This window comes from Cervus canadensis, chromosome 10 (genome assembly GCF_019320065.1).
Source record: "Cervus canadensis isolate Bull #8, Minnesota chromosome 10, ASM1932006v1, whole genome shotgun sequence".
Taxonomy (NCBI): Eukaryota; Metazoa; Chordata; class Mammalia; order Artiodactyla; family Cervidae; genus Cervus; species Cervus canadensis.
Window position 1 is genome coordinate 66,502,232 of NC_057395.1, and position 17,521 is coordinate 66,519,752.

The following is a 17,521-nucleotide window of genomic DNA, read 5'->3' on the forward strand; positions in this document are numbered from 1 at the left end:
TAATTTCATCAGATGGGTGTATTGACAATGATTTAGCAATCGGATATCCTGCAGTAGGGGCGAAAGAGGGCAGTGACAATTATCCCAGATTCCTAGTCCAGTGGCAGGAAATTCGACTAGTTTCTACACCCTGCTCGTCAGTGCTGGTATGCCTGTGGAATCCTGTTTTCGTCCAGTCTCCTTTGTGCATGGGCAAAAGAAAGAGAGTTGATGGCTTCCTCCTCCTCCTGATTTGATTGGAGCAAAAGAGATCCCAAGTAGCGGAGGGTGTTGTCTGCCACTAAAGCCACAGGATCTGAGCAGGCCGGGTTTTCACGTGTGCACTAGGACTCCTTTCTGCTCACCAGGTTGTTTCCTGGGTTAGTGCCATAATCTGGACTGGGAAGCAGACCAGACAACTGGTTCCTGTCTGTAAACAACTCTGGTCCAAGCCTCAGATAAACATACTGTTACTTGAAATTACTTCCAGATTTAGATAATCTCCTGTGTGCCATCTGTGACCCTCTCATCAGAGGAGTGGTTGAACAGCTCCTACTCCCAATTTTCAGGTGAAGGAACTGAAGCTCAGATTAAGTAGCATATTCAGAGTCACATGATTGATAAATGGTGACAAGCATTTAAACACAGGTTTTCAGATTCTGAGTTCAGTGCTTTGAAATGTGACTATTTCTCTACAGGGAGTAGAGAGGCATTGGAGTACCTTTTTTTGTTGTTGTTAATTAAAAAAAATTTTTTTTGGCCACACTGCACAGCTTGTAGGATCTCAGTTCCCTGACCAGGGATCGAAAACCCGTGCCCTCAGCAGTAGAACCATGGCATTTCTAACCACTGGGCTGCCAGGGAATTTCCAGATGTACCTTGAGAAATGGCAGTTAATGCCATGGTGAATTGAAAACATTAAAAGTTAAGCTCATTCACAAATGCAGGTATGTTTGAAATTTCAACTCAGTGTGTTCTACAGAGCTATTAATAGGCATCCATTAAAAAGGATCTGTGTTTCACTCTGGCAAATGGATCAGATAAACTTAAATAGAATTCTTTGTTGCAGCACTACTGAGACTTTGGAATGAGATATTTAGCACCGTGGCTTTCTCAGAGGAGGGCAGGTATATGGCCCATCACATACTAACAACTTCAGAGCCCCTTTTTTTTGTGTGAAATAGGATGCAAAAACCATTATTTTCTGAAAGCAATGCCAGCAATTAGAAATAAGAACAAGAGGGACTTTCCTGGTGGTCCAGTGGCTACAACTCCACTCCCAATGCAAGGGACCTGGGTTAGATCCCTAGTCAGGGAACTAGATCCCACATGCCACAACCAAGTTTTCATGCCGGAACTAAAGATCCCGCATGTTGCAACAAAGATCAAAGATCCTGTGTGCTGCAACTATGGCCAGACACAGCCAAATAAATATTTTTTTAAAAGAAAGACGAAGTATATGGAATCCTAAGAAAATGGCCAGGACTGTCAGAGGAAGCAAAGCTCTCGTGGTGCTTGAGCTTTCTGAGGGGGAGATCTAAGGACCACCTACAGCAGTTATCTGGGGTCCTTGTTCAAAATGTTGATCTGTTGACCCCAATTCCAGGGGATGGGAGGGTGAGTATGGCAGACTTCGGTTCAAAAATATGTGTCGCCTCGCATGTGGAAATGTCTGCTTCTCATTCCTTTGGAAGCAGGAATACGTCCATAACATGCTACATTAAAAAAGGAGTTCTCAGGGCTGCCAACCTTCCAGTAGAGGTTGAGTAGTAGTATATTTCTCCTACATTAGAAAAAAAAAAATGTCTCTCCCTGGGAGAGAGTTACACTTCCTCATTTGTTTCATGTCAGACTTAGTCATTACAACTTGGCAGTAAATATTTTAGTGTATATCTGAAAGATAAAGCATAACCACAATTCCTTGATCACACCTAAACATTTTGTAAAAATTTCCCAGTATCAAATAGTGTTCAGACTCTGCTGTCTCATTATTTTCTCCCTGATGAGCTGTTTGAATTAGCTGTAGTGTCAAGGTCAACCCAATCAGATGGCAGGGTTGGCATTCTCTTGAAAAACTGAAAGAGTCAACTGAAGTGATGGCCACGCCACTTCTGTGGGCAGTTGGGTTGTGGAGTATCTATCTGTTACTTACAGGATTCCAAGCAGCTGACAAGAACACCTAACGTACGAGAATCACAAAAGTGAGAAGTTACATGAGAAACCAGAGAGTGGGGTGTCAGGAAGGACACTGTCAATATACGCCACCATGACTGACACTTTGGGCAGAGCACACACTTTAAGCTTCTCAGTAACCAAGGCAGAAAGAGAAACCTGGTCAGATCCAGCATCCACAATGTCCATAAGATTAACTCCAGGTACAGGAAAAACCCAATTCTTGGTACTAAGATCAGATGAGAATTTCTTAGAAGAATCCTTTTATAAAAATGATACTGTGAAGTATTCTGAAAATAAACACAATGACAGATGTTCTGGGGTGTGCCGAAACACGAGACTCCACAAGGTGTTTGTCTAAAGCTATAAAGCAGTTGAATGCATCCATACATATTCCGTGAGTGTGGAATACATACCTTATGTTGAGTATGTTCACAGAGGCATTGTTATTCTAGGTTCCTGGCGCTACGCACCTGGAAATATATCCCAATTTGCCTGGCAGAAGTCCAGTGTATGCCCCGAACCTGCCCTTTCACTCTCCGATAAAGCATACAGTCATCTTACCTAGGAAGCATCTGGCAGACCTTGCCATCCCCAACTCACTCTGTTCAATAGATGCACAAAATTCCTCAGGCCTACATGATAGAGACTGCTAATATTTAGCTGAGTCTCTCCTGGTGGGTTCTCCACACCTCTGTACCCAGATTCCTGGAGCTGAGTAAACACTTTTGTTTATGCTAACACCTGTATGAACCTGATCATTTGTATGCAAGTGAACAAACCAGACAGGTTTATATATGCTACAAGTCCCAGAGGGCTGCATGTTAAAGTCAGTGGAAAATCCCCGTTGTAGTACAATTCAGGAAAGGCAATTCTGCAAAGAACTGTCTTTTCAAGCTGGGGGATAACTCTGATCTGGCTTCCTGAAGGAGACCCAAGGGCAGCTAGGATTTTTCTTAGGAAGCCAGGAGTTCTAGTATAGTACATGCATACATGGGAGGCTACTCATTATTTTTGCTGCCTTCATTCCACCTCTGATAATCTCATTCTCAGAAGACTCTCTGAGGGACCATTCTGTTTCCAGTTCTCAGTCCATGTGGTCCTGGTGAAGCTGAGCACACTTGACTTGGGGAGTGTATAACCAGTCAGATTTAAGCCAGTCAGGATGCTCTAGTGATTGATTCAGGGATGGATATGTGCCCAGCTAGATGCTTTTGCCAGGAATTTTTGGAAAAAGGCTTGATGCTAAGAGGATGTGACATGAGTTGAATGACCATCTAGTTACCATGTGACACCTGGGTCAGCAGGAGGCAGAATGTTATGATCAGAAGCAAGTCTTGGTTATGTCCTAATGGCCTCAGTGCAGCTGTGTCTCAAATCAGAATTACTTGGACTTTTTAGATTATATGAGCCATTTTTGCCTAATAAAAATGAGTTGGGTTTCCTATTACTTGTAACATAAAAGACTTTACTGGTACAATGATGAACACTCCAAATCCTATGCCTCCTAAACATGGCCAAGACAGATGGGCTATATTACAAAGCAGAAAGTATCAGTTAACCAGAGGCAGAGAAAAACTTCTATAATATACCTATGGAACATCTTGAGGACTATCTGTGGAAAATCGGTCATTTGGAAGTTGCAAAATGTAACAAAATGATCAAACTTTCTTGGAATTGTTGGCAATGAGCTAAATACTGGATGCCATGTCAAGAAACAATGGGTTTAATTAGTAGTTGTTTTATGCCATTCTTTCTGAAATAGTTTATTAGGAAAGATAAGACAGTCCATGGAGACCATTCCTAGTTTGTGGCAACAAAACCACTCAATATCTAGGGTATTACTTAGATGCTTTCTGTAGCAGAAGTCTTTGAAAGCAAAAGGACCCGTTAGAGACAGTTGGGCTAAGAGAACTTTCTGGGGTAGATGAATTAATTCTCATCAAGGAGAGCTAAACTCTTAACAGTTTTAAACGGTCCATGTGGCTGAAAAACCACTGACCTGGGAATTAGAAAGCCTAAAGTCTAGTTTCAATTCTGATACTAAATTAGCCCATTCATTCTGACCAAGTTCTTTCAACTTCCATGGGCTGTTCTTGTTTTTTCTGCAAAACAAAGAATTTAGGTGATTAAAGTCTCCTCCAGCTTTAAGATTATGATCTAGTAATTTGCACATGGCCATTACACTCTTTGTAAACAGGAAGTCTTCATCATATAAGTCCTAGTTTATAAAATACAGAAAGCAGGGACTTCACTGGTAATGGTTAAGGCTCCAAGCCTCCAATGCAGGGACATGGGTTTGTTCCATGGTTGAAATTAAGATCCCAGATGCTGCGCAGCGTGACCAAAATAAATATAAATAAATATAGAAATAATAAAAAGTGGCATTTATTTCATTTACCCTTGTATTTATGCATTAATATAAATCCTGTTTTGCATACTTGGGCCCTTATTGAAAATCAGACAAAAATAAAACAAGGAAGGGTCTATGTAATTAAGAATTAAAACTATAAAGCATGGTGTTCACATATACATCACTTAGTGGGCACTTTGCTTTGAGTTATAATAATATGATGCATGTTCTCTAGATGCTTCCAATGTAACAGTGGAGACAGATTATAGTTTAACTAAATGAGTGTTAAATCACAGAACAAGCAGACAGGTTCTGAGTCTGCAGGAGGAGAATACTGAAGTTGGATTGTGAATTTAGAGAAGCCTTAGAGCTGACATAAGGATATTTTAAAGGATCAGTAGAGAATTTTGGGCAGAGATGATCATGTATGGAACCCTGTTTTCATTATGGAAATGGAATAGTTGGAAAATTAGTGTGTATATGTGTAAGTTCTGATTTTTCCCTTGGTCAATTTGCTCTATGAGCTATTCACAGCAAACACTGATTGGATGTCCTATGTTGTAGGCTACCTTACATGTTCTCACATTTAATAAAAACTTTTTATTAAAAAAAAATTTTTTTTAATAATAAAAACTTTTTAAACCTCATCTTACAACTAAGATTAGATGACAGCTAGGAGCTAGGAAAGGCAGAGTGAGGATTCCAAATTCTACTTGTCTCCAAAGCCTTTGATCTTTCCACGACTACCATTTCTCGCAAGGAATAAGACTTTTCTTCACAGCTCTAAAATACATAGATTCTGCACCTTCTCACTTCCTTCCAATTAGTTGCCTACCCATATAAGCATTTCCTTTACTCCAGTGTATCAGCTCTCATTAGTGGAATCTTTCTCAAGCTGGTTACTGGAAAGAATCTTCTGTAGCACGTTTTCAATGCAGTTTTTTAGGCCATGTCCCTGGATATTCTGATTCGGGATTGGATTGGGGGTCTAGAATCTGTACTTTTAACAAGCATTTGAAACATGGGTCATGAATGAAACTGGAGGAAATACTGGGCCAATGTCCTAGCCTAACAGATCTACCCATTTCTAATTTTCTTATTTCAATCTATTCTTCCTTCTCGGCATTACTCTCAGGGTCTCTGGAGGCTTCCATACTGGTTTCCATCGTTTTATTTACTGTTAATTATAAACTTTTTTGGTTTTATTTTTAGTTTGGCTGCTCCCAGTCTTAGTTGCGGCATGCAAGACCTAGGTTCCTGCCCAGGGATCCAACCCAGGCGCCCTGCATTAAGTGCCAAGTCCTAACCACTGAACTACCAGGGAAGACCCCAAACACCACTGCTTATCCTGCGTTTACTCATTTACTCCCAGGACACCCTCGCCCCTCCTCTCTGGGACAGAAGTTCATGAAAGAGACAAACTGCAATGCCTGGGCGCACGGCAGGAGCCCAATATTTACTGAACCATAAAATCCACTAGGTAGTTACTATTATCCTCCAATCTGAAAATGTGGAGGAGACTAAAAGTAATAATACACCCGTGATAGGTTACAACGTAATGTTAATTTGGGATGCACTGCTTCCTTGCCCACCGCGTACCGCAGGCGGCGACAAACTCTCGGACCAGCGATCTCTTGCCAAGCTCAACCTTTCAGAAGTGTGCTGCCACCCTCCGGGCCACGCCAAACTCCTAAGGCCACTCAGAACCCAGGTCTGCTATGCAGGTCGGCTACGCTAAAGAGAAAGAGAAGCGCGCCCTTTTCTCCAATATGGCGGAGCCGATCACATGGGTCCGGGGCGGGGCTGAAACGCAAATCACGAGGCTCGGAGGGGGGTGGTTACGGGGGCGTGGCCGTAACACCGCGGAACCTCCTAGAGCGAGGCTCCTCACGGGCCACGCCCCCCAGCCCCTTTGGGGGCTGGTGCGCGGCGGAGGGGTGGAGCCTTGCTCGTGACCTTTCACCCCAGCATGGCTGCGCCCGTGGGACCGGTGAAGTTCTGGAGACCTGGTAAGGCCCTTGGCGGAACGCTGGGCAGATAAGGCGGCCTGACTTCGGTCTTGACCCCACGGCCAGCCTCCTGGGGCCTGCGGGCGTGCTCGCAGCCTTGACCTAGGCGGGTTGGCCACTGCCGCGCTGGTGGGCTCGGAAGCTTAGGCGTGCACAGTGGTTCCGAGAGATTCAGGGATCCGCCCCCAGCCTGGGCAGAAATTCTCCGTGACCTCATTACAGTCTCTCAGCCTCCCCCGGCCTCGTTTTCCTCGCTCCTGGGGCCTGTCTTGCCCAACTCGTGAGATGGGGAAAAGCTGAAGCGCCCACGCGTGTCCTTTTACCGCCCTGGGGCTACTCTGGGACTGGACAGGTGGTGCTACTCAGGGTTTGGGAGTTCAGGTTAGGAAATCAGACTGCCTGGATTAGAATTCTAGGCTCTGCCGTAGAGTAGTAGAGTTCCTTTGAGCAAGTTCCTTCTTAGCCTTAGCCTTCTCATCTGTGAAATGGGAGGAATAATAACACCTATCATGTGGGCTAGAATAAGGAGAACGTGAGCGCGTTGTTTCATGTAGAGTAAGTGCTCATTAAAAGGGAAAGTATCTTAGTCTGTTTTAGGGTAATTTTTGTCCACCCCGCGTGTCTGCCAGAAGTGAACATTCTCTCCGTATTGGCCCTCACCCACTTCCAGTCTTTCAGGCTAACACAGTCTCAGCCGCCAAATGATTTGCTTGTTTTGTTTGAATTTACTCATTAATCAAGATTTGTTGAATGCTTACGTACCAGACCCTCCCTCCCCTTCCATCAGTTTCTTGTGAAAAAACAAAAGTTTCTTAATCATTGCCAACTTACTTTTTTCCACCACTTGAGCCTCTGTTGGTCTAGATGTGTAAAGTATATTGCAGCAAAAATGAAATAAGACAGGGAAGGGTAATATAGGGGAAGGTTTTCAAGGGTATTTTAGCGTGATTCCCTGAAATTCTGACCATGCTTATCAGTGATACGGAAGAAAACCCAAGCAAGAGGTATTAATTCTTTTTTTAAAATCTGTAGTTTGTCACTTAATGAGTTTTATGATTTTATGATTCAGCATTTCAAGTCCTCAGCCAATTATCCATCCTTGAGTTTTATTTGCAGCCAAAACTAAGGTCCAGTTAGGTAATGAAATACTTTGTTTTATTTCTTTGAGCCTTTAATAACAGGTCAGAGTGTTAAGTGCAATAAAGGCCTGAATAAATTGTTGAAAATCAGACCAGGATACTCTCTTGGTTAAGGAACATGGGATTACTCTCAGAGTTCTATTCCACTGTTTAGTTTATTCACTGAAGTTATACTTACTGGACACCTAGCCTTCTAGTCAGGAGACAAATATGGATGACCAAAGCTCTACTCTCAAGATTTATGCTCTCTCTCTCAATTGTATTATGAAATTGGATATCCTCTTTAAGAGATTTTAAAGTGAGACAGAAAAAGGGAGTGGTAAGGAAGAGGAACTCTACGAGGATCAGACTGTCGAGACTGTCCTGACTGCCCTTTTCTAACTTGGCAATTTGGGAAAATCACAGTTACTCTATCTGTAAATTGGGCAAGCACCTACCCAGAGGATTGTTTTGAGGATTAGATGAGAATACATGTCAAGCTCTTAGCCCTAGATACATATTTAGCTTATTAAAATTCATGGAAGTATTGGACAGAGGAGAGCTTCCCTGGTGGCTCAGACGGTAAAAGAATCTGCCTGCAATGCAGAAGACTCGGGTTCAGTCCCTGGGTTGGGAAGATCCCTTGGAAAAGGGAATGGTTACTCACTCCGGTATTCTAGCCTGGAGAATTCCATTGTCAGAGGAGCCTGGTGGGGTACAATCCATGGGGTCACAAAGACTGAACGAGTAAGTACACAAACAGACAAGAGGGAGAGGTTGAATGTGTACATAAGATATGTGTGGATAAGATATCATTCATCAAGATAGTGCTATTTTTTGAGGTGAACGTTGGAGCACAAATGAAGCTTTGTGCCATGGAGAGGTAGGAGAATGGAACTCTAAAGTGTGTAGCATGAACAAAGGCAGAGTGGGATGGTGCCTCAGCAGTGTCCAAAACGCCAGAATTATTGAGTAGCATGGTGATGTTTAGTGGTAGGGTATGTTTTGTGGTGGGGCTTCCCAGGTGGCTCAGTGGTAAAGAATCCCCCTGCCAACATAGGAAACAGAGGTTCATTCAGTCCCTGGGTTGGAAGGATCCCCTGGAGAAGGAGGTGACTACCCACTCCAGTATTCTTGCCTGGAAAATCCCATGGGCAGATGATCCTGGCAGACTGCAGTCCATGGGGTCACAAAAGAGTTGGATACAACTTAGCAACTAAACAACAACATAGCGTGGGGCGTGGCAGGACATGAAGCCAGAATGGTAAGTAGGGGCCTCATTGTGAGAAGTCTCCAAGCAAGTTAAAGAATTTGGATTTCACTGTTTTTAAGCAGGAGATAACATGATCTAGTTTATTTTTGGAAGGTAACTGGCATTGGTGTGCACAATGCTTAGGGGAGGAAATTAGGGTCAGGGACATCCGTAAGAGAAGGTGCTACTGAAACCGAGGAGGGGTATTGAAAGCCGCAGTTCTGGCATGTGAGCTGTAGGGAGGGACCTAATTGGAGAGGCCTTTTAGAGGCACATACAGAGGAAGGTGAAGTCAGTAATGACTCAGATTTCTGGGTTCGGTGACTATCTAGGTAAGTGGTTCTCAAATTTTGCTGTGTAGCTGAATCACTTGGGAAGCTTTTAAAAACTCCTGCTATTCGGTTTTACTCTATGGCGATAAATCAGAAGTCTAGAGGGGCTCAGAACCAGGCATCAGTAATTTTTAAAGATCTCCGGGTGATTCCAGTATGCATTAAAGTTTGGGAACCACTGGTCCAGGTAAACTGTTTTGCTATTAACTCAGTTGGTAATGCATTTGGTGACACTTACTGGACACTTTGTGCTAGTCACTTTTACTTATGTCATCTTATTAAGTGATCACAATATCTTGTGATGGAGGTATTACTCTTGTTTTACAGATGAGGAAACTGAAGTTGAAGGTGTGAAAATAGGATATGAGAAATACACAGTGGAGGTCAGGGAAGTGGCTGAGACTGGGTATAAGGGTAGACGAACATGTGTCCTACAGGCTGGGAGTCACAAGCTCAGGTAGCTGCAGGGGCCTTTCGGACAGTCTAAATAAGCGAAGCAGCCGGGTGGAAGCAGTAAGGAGAGGTGGGAACTGTGGCAGACTCTAGTGTGTGCTGTGTCGATTAGCCTGAAGCATACAATATCCTGTCTAAAGCAGGAAGCTGTGTGTGGTTCCACCCAACGGTTGTCACATGGCCTCATGCCCAGGTTAGAATAGTAAATTTTGACATGTTTTAAATGAACGATTTCAAACATTTTAATGATGGCATGTTTGGGGACCTCATAGTTTGTGATCTCTACCATTTTGTGATCTCTGCCTTAAGATCTTTGTATGAGCTGCCTGAGGTTTCTGTAGAAAAAAAATTTGACTTGATTTGTTAGTCCAAGTGAATCAGAAGGGCCTGGCCATTTTCCTTCCTTCATTCAACAGATATTTAATGATAAGTCAGTGTTTGACCACGTGTCTGGCAAACACTTTACAGCAACAGCTTTGAAGATTTTTTGATCAGATACACAGCTAGAAATGTGCTGTGATCCAGCACGCACGCACGTGTGTGTACACATACACACACAATTGAAGAGGGTTGCACAAAAACAACAGTGCTTCTTGGGATGCACTCTGATACTATTTTATTTCTAGTTTAGCAGGAACAAAGGCAGAGTGGGATGGCGCCTCAGCAGTGTCCAAAACACCAAAATAATTGAGTCACATAGCATATTAAAGAAGTACATGAATTTTATAACGCATTGATGGATCACCACTTAAACTGAAAAATTGGGTTAGAAGGAATGCTGAAGAGGGGGAGGGGGTGTGCTGTTATCAATCTTGTTTTATAGATGGAAAGGTGAAGGCCTTTAAATTTACAAGAATTACAAGCTTGTTACTCATTTAAGCACTGAGAATATTCCCAAGGGAAAAACAAACCCTAGGAAGCCAGAATGGGCCATGGGATGTATAGACAGCCAGGAAGCAGTCCTAGTTTGGCTGAATGGAGTCTTTTGTATGGAGGAGACATGCTCCTCATTGATTGACAGCAGCTGTTCTTGTAAAAGACCTCATAACCGCATGTACCGAGGTGAACTTGGCTGTAGGTTAGAGACAGGAGGGGTGGGGTAGTCAGGAAGACACCTGGGTGGATTAAATCTTGGAGTGGGAGGAGGTGAGACGTTGTAGCTGCTGCTGCTAAGTCGCTTCAGTTGTGTCTGACTATGCTACCCTATAGACGGCAGCCCACCGGGCTCCTCTGTCCCTGGGATTCTCCAGGCAGGAACACTGGAGTGGGTTGCCATTTCCTTCTCCAATGCATGAAAGTGAAAAGTGAAAGTGAAGTTGCTCAGTCGTGCCCGACTCTTAGCGACCCAATGGACTGCAGCCTACCAGGCTACTCCATCCATAGGATTTTCCAAGCAAGAGTACTGGAGTGGGTTGCCATTGCCTTCTCCGGAGACATGGTAGGAGCAATGTTAAAAGATTCTAGGCACTCTATAAAGGTTTAAAATGTGTTGAAAAGAAGAGAATTCAGGACAAAAACAGAGCTGATGAGGATAAGCTATTTCTTTGCTCTAGTTTTCTTGAGTGAAGCTCACAAGGAATTAATCAGATGTAGCGATAATAAGGGGAGAAAGGAAAGGAAATGTGCCTCTGAGTGCAGGCTTTGTTCCAAGTCCCGTTCTGTCTTCTATCTTGTTGAAAGGAAGGTCAACATTTTGGCAAAAACAATATAGTAGTGCCCCACTTACCTGATTTTTGACAGTCTTGGACCTCTGGAACACGACTGTGTTCCTAGAAACAAATGGAAAAGGGATCAGAGGTATACAGCAGTGATTCTGAATTTAGCTCTGGGAGTGGTCTCTGGACCTCCAGCATTTTGTGTTCTGATAGATTACTCTCTGTTGTATTTTTCAGGAGATGGAGTTCATAGCCTTAATTAGATTGTCAGGGGGATTTGGGACCCTTCAAGAAATGTAAAAATAAACCACTAGGCTAAGTATTCTGATCACAAAACCTCTGCACTTTTACATAGCATCGCGGATTCTGCATTCAGAAACCTGGGTGATGATAGTATTGGGTAGTGATCCTTGAAGCAGCCCTCACAGAGGGCCGTGAACTTCCAGGGAGGGTTTTTATTGATTCCCAAAGGTGACACTCTCTTGTGCTGAGCAAGTCTTACTTTTAGAGATACCTTCCTTATGTTGAGTTGAATTCTGAACCCTGTACCGTTTACTTAGAACTCTTGAGTTCTGTCTTGGGATGCACGAACAATTTGGTGTGACAAATTACAGAGGCTGATCATAAAGATGGAGCCCACGTTACTCCTAAGGCTTTTTCCTTTTCAGGCTAAAGATCCATAGTACTTCAAACAGTTTTTCATGGCAGGAAGACTGAGCCCCAGTTTGTTACTGTTCTTACCAAGAAGCCACGGTGGTAGGACTTGCTGGGTGGTCCAGTGACCAAGACTCCCTGCTCCCCATGCAGGGGAGCCCAGGTTCAATCTCTGGTCAAGGAACTAGATCCCACATGCTGCAGTTAAAGATCCTGCATGCTTCAGTGAAGATCCTGCATGCTGCAACTAAGACAAAGCACGACCAAATAAATAATAATAAAAAAAGAAGAAGCCACTGTGGGTATCGGGTGTTTAATCTGCTCAGCACAGCGCACCAGCACTTCCTTCCCAATCACTTCAGTTCTGTGACTCAAATAGAAGCTGCCAATTATTGTAGCCCTTTCCAAGGCCATGGTTGACTGGATCGGGCCAGGCAGTGGCCTTAAACTGGGGGAAAGAAAGCCGTCCCTGCCTTCCAAATAGTCAGCACACACCTGGGACTCCCTGTCCCCCTCCCTGGGTCTTTCTCCATCACCACTTCGTGCTCTAAGTCGTCTTCCTTCGGAAGGAAGAATAAGAGAAGCAAGTCCGCTGCTCAGAGGTGGGGCCTGCATCTGTAGTGTTCACTGCTGTATCTCTGGCCCGGCCGTCTGTGCTCGGTGGGTGAGTGAGTGAGCGAGTGAGTGAGTGAGTGAGTGAGTGAGTGAGTGAGTGAGTGAGTGGTGGAGGAACTGTGAGCCTGAGCCCTGGCATTGGCTGCAGCCTTGATTCCAGCTCCTGTAGAGAACCCAGCCCCGGGGACCGAAAGGAGCTTGTTAAGAGGAGCAGAGAATGACGGAGAAAGGCCAGGCAGTGTCTGAGTCCCTGGTGCTCCTTGACCCTGAACCGTGCTGCCATCCTACGGTGTTAGGATTCTTCGTTTGTTTCAGCTAATTCCTGGTGGGTTCCCACCACTTTTATTAATAGTTTGGTAATAATCCCAGCCTGGTGACCAGAACTCAGTACCTTGTCCTCAGACACTACAGTTGTGTGTGAACAACTTGGAGCCCAGTGGGACTGCTGTCTCCTTTATTCTTGACACCACTGTGATGTTTTTCTGTAGTCTCATAGGTACTTTTCTAGATGTTTTCCTGAAATTGCAGTTTAATACCTCTTAGTGGTTTGAAATAAAAACGCATGGCTTCCATTGTATATCGTCGTCTTTGAATTTGTAATTTTCTCACGATTTTCCTGTTCCTTGTATCAGAGAGTCTGAAAAAAAGAAACCAAAACATTTCTGTTGCAGGTACAGAAGGGCCAGGTGTCAGCATCTCTGAAGAGAGACAAAGTCTAGCTGAAAACTCGGCAACAACTGTTGTTTACAACCCTTATGCTGCCCTTTCTATAGAGCAGCAGAGGCAGAAGCTGCCAGTGTTCAAGGTACATTGAATAAGCATGTTCAGTCGTCAGCCCGAAGCAGCCTGCAGTAGCTTTATACTTGGCACTGAAGTGAATAATGTTCCTCTTACTGTTAATGATCCTTTAGAATGCAGTGAGCTCAGAGAGGCCTGTCTGAAGGGTGTCTTCAGAATACATGTGTGTTAATCTTAGAAATCTGGAAAGTCCTTAAGGTTTTTTCAGTTAGATCTTACATATTGGAAAAACTGGAAGAAAGGAAGTGACATTCTTCTTTTCCCCTCTTTGCTTTCAATTATGAAAAAGTTCAAACATATAAAAAGGAGAGAAAACAGCACAGTGAACTTTCATGCATCCATTTTCAGTAGATTACTGGCATATGGCCAATTTTTGCTTTCTTTTTAAAGGCATATTCTTTGACACAGATTAATTAGAAATACCGGGTTGTTTCCGTTGAATAGGTTAACCCCCACGGGGAGAGTGATGGCATTTGGGTGTGGTTATTACACACCACATGCACATCCAGATGCAGGATTTTATTAGTCTCATGAAATGGACTTAAACTCATCTTGTAAGAAACCAAAGTGTTAAACTAGAATTCAGAGTATATTCATTTACAGTCACCCATGGTTCTCCAGTACAGAGAATACAGTCCATGAACACACTTTCTCCCCGTTGCCAAGTCCACATGGAAAGTCAAGTTGTAATCAGAAAGTGGGTTCAGAGCCAAAGGCGGTGTAAATACGGTCGAAGGATATGTATTTCCTGTAGCCCCTGATGTAGGGTAATGAAGTCCCGCTGCCTCTTATGAGGCCCCTGAATTGACTCAAGTAGGTGGGGCCCCCAGCACTGTTGTCTATCTTTTCTCCTGCACAATGTTGGGTGAAAGCCGTCAGGTTCTTGCACTTATTCTTTGTCTAGACTATGCTAAAAATTCCTCTTTTATCAATATGTTCTTTCTCCAAATGGATATGAAGCAGCCACCTTCTGAATATAGCCAAGTCACCTCCATCAGACTTTTCTGTGGCCCCAGACATTTTAGTCACTCCTGTACTGACAGTCTCTGGATTCTTCTATAGATGATTAACCTCATCCATTATATGTGAATGTAAACCAGTTTGACCCTCAGAAGATAAGATTATAGGTTCAGCATGGAGGGACACAGTTGGAGCTGTGATGAAGTGTCTAGACTTGAGCTAGACTTCAGAGTTCAAAGGCAGGCTTCATCATTTGTGTGCTGTGTGGCCTTACTTCAGCACCTGAGCTTCTGTTTTCTATCTGTAATATTAGACCTACCTCATAGGATAGTTATGAGGACCAGATGCCATAATCCACATGGAGCATTATTTAGTAAAATACCTGACATGTAATACACATTTAAGTACAAGGATAATTATTGTTTACTGAGTATTTACTTTTCTTGACTCGTCTTCATCCACCAGCTGTACTTGTAAAATATGATAAATGAAACAACAGATTAAAAAAAAGAACAAGGATGGTAACATATTGATGAAATTAAAAATGGTAAGATGAGAGTATAAGTTATTGATAAAAATCAAAGCAGAGTTTAAGCACAGTTGTAATCTCATAAGATGTTAAAGATAAATCTAGGGCTTCCCTGGTGGCTCAGCTGGGAAACAATCTGCAGCAATGCAGGAGGCCTGGCTTCGATCCCTGGTTCTGGAGAATCTCCTGGAGGAGGAAATGGCAACCCACTCCAGTATCCTTGCCTGGAGAGTCCCATGGACAGAGGAGCCTGGTGGGCTACAGTCCATGAGGTCGCACAGAGTTGGACAGGACCAAAGTGACCTGGCACAGCACAGGAGACGAAAAGGATAAAAGTTACTCATTCTCCACCCACACCCCCATTAAAACTTAAAGGGAAAGTAGCTTTAAAGATAGAAGTTGAAACTAAAGCAGCAGTAAATTTAAGGCTCATCCCCCTTTTCCCCAGTGCCATTTCAAGGCAACATTCCAGTTGGCTGCCTCCTGTGGGCTGTCGTTTTCTCTGGGCCCTGGACACTGCAATGCAAGGTTGTATTCTTATTCCATTAAGCTCAAACCTCGTTGAAGCTCAGTCTGGCCCTCTGCACCAGCTCTCCTCGATTTCCCTGCCTGTACCTGTTTGTGGTACCGTCATTTTCCCGGTCTCTAAACTGGAAATCTTGTCATCTCTTTCTTGAATGTCACACATCATTTTGTGTGCAAATATCCATTTGCAGTGCTTCGTGTTTAGCACGTGAAGTGAATTCATGCCTTCAGTTTCTGCACGCTTAAAGCACTGATATACCACTGCCCAGTTTGCTTGCCACACAGCACATACTGCCTCCGGGTAAAGCCCGGACTCTGGCTGTATGTTCAAGGCCCTCACTACATCTCTTGTGTTAATAATTAATTAATTTCCAAATCAAACCTGGAGCCTTTCATGGCCTTTATCTAGCACCTCTTGAATAGAGTTCATATAGTTTGCTTATTTCCATCTTCTTTACTTATGTTATTTCCCTTTCCTAGAATGCCATGTGTCTCTCTGTCTATATTCAAACTGTCTTTCAAGTTTTCTTTGACCACCCACCCATTCGTCCATTCAACAGATGGATTGACAAGATATTATTTACAAAATGGCTGCAAAGAACCCAAACCTTTCCCTGCCTAAAACTAACCCAAAAGAAAGTGCAGAGTCCAGGCAATCGACAGGAAAGCATCAAGATGAGTCATGAGACTGCCTGCAGCAGAATCTACTTTGGGTGTTTGCAGAAATGGCAAAGTCCTGGACTTTACCCTAGCCCTGCTGAATCAGAAACCCTGTGGGTAGAGCTAGGAATCTTCATTTTTAACAAATAGTTAAATATCTATTTAATATCTGTTAAATAGATAATAAAATTATCCTAAAAGATTTTTACACTAAAACTGGAGGATTACATATTTAGACCCTAAGTAATGCTAAATTGGAACCCCCAAACAGCTGCAATAGCTTATTTAACCAATAAGGCAGCATTGAGTGTCTCAGTCTTCTGTGGAGTCAGATGAGTTGAACCGTGATGAGAGTAGGAGAATTTGGCAAATTTTTACCTTCAAAGAGGAATTTATGGAATATCATCATGACTTTCCAGATCATTGGGTGTGTCTGTAATCAAATGTGGGTACAAAAATACATTCTGAAACTGAGTACATGGGATCTTGGAGTTGTCTGTGACTTTCCAGTGGCCAAACTAGCATTTCTGCTCCCACTGAGTGGGTAAAGGAAGGCCCAGTTGAAATACAGATGTAACATGTAGGTTCTTTATTGTGCGCTTGGCCCTAGAGGTAGAGATGAAAGCATATTCTTTTTGTTTTCACCAGTTAGTAAATGAAAAATAAGGTGATACATGCATATTGCACAAAGTTAAAGGGGTTCCTCATATGCCTGCTCCCTGCCCCCACTTTCTTCCCCTCCCTGGAGACATTACAGTTACCAGTGCCTTGTTTTGCTTTTCCCCAAAGTAGTTTATATGTAAAGAAGCATATATGTATTTACCCTTTTTAAAAAAGCAAAAATAGTTGTGTATTATCACACTGTCCTGCATTTTACTTTCTTCTCATGACAGACCTCATTGACCATTCCACATCAGTACAAATAGGCATTTGTTCTTTTTAACGGCTACATACTATTCCATTATTGGGGTCTTTTCATAACTGTTTAATCACTCCCTTGACAATAAACATATAGGCTGTTTGGATTTTTGGCACTTAGAAACAACACTGCAATGTATTTGTATATACATGTTTGTTCACATGTATTAGGATAACTTCTTAAAAGTAGAATTCTTGAATCAAGGAGTATGTGCATTATATATTTTGATAAGTTATTATATTCAGTTGCAATTGTGTTGTCTTATACTGATACCAACAGTACCTGAGATACATTTTGATAGATAATAGGAATATGTTTCGGTAGTTCTTTTTGAAAGTGTCCTTTCCTTTGGCAAATAGTTCGTTTCATAATGTTTAAATATCTTTGTTTAGGTCTTTTGAGAAAATGTATGTCTATTTACAATGTTTGGTTGTATTTTTTTCAGCTTAGGAATCATATATTATACTTGATAGAAAACTATCAGACAGTAGTGATCGTTGGAGAAACAGGATGTGGGAAGAGCACACAGATTCCACAA

General features: G+C 42.9%; 1 protein-coding gene and 1 non-coding gene across 3 annotated transcripts in view; both read left to right on the top strand.

Annotated features, from left to right (window-relative positions):
• Window positions 1–1,635: 1,635 nt before the first annotated feature.
• LOC122449082 lies at window positions 1,636–1,770 on the top strand. The gene has a single exon (XR_006271895.1). It is a non-coding gene; the product is annotated as a small nucleolar RNA U109 (small nucleolar RNA).
• A 4,592-nt stretch (window positions 1,771–6,362) lies between these two features.
• DHX35 (DEAH-box helicase 35) overlaps window positions 6,363–17,521 on the top strand; it is a 67,839-nt gene continuing 56,680 nt past the window's right edge. For both annotated transcript variants that reach the window (XM_043479491.1, XM_043479492.1), the window contains exons 1-3: window positions 6,363–6,513; window positions 13,264–13,397; window positions 17,429–17,521. In XM_043479491.1, coding sequence (XP_043335426.1) covers window positions 6,474–6,513; window positions 13,264–13,397; window positions 17,429–17,521 — 267 coding nt within the window. In that variant the 5' untranslated portion in view covers window positions 6,363–6,473. The remainder of the gene's footprint in view (window positions 6,514–13,263; window positions 13,398–17,428) is intronic.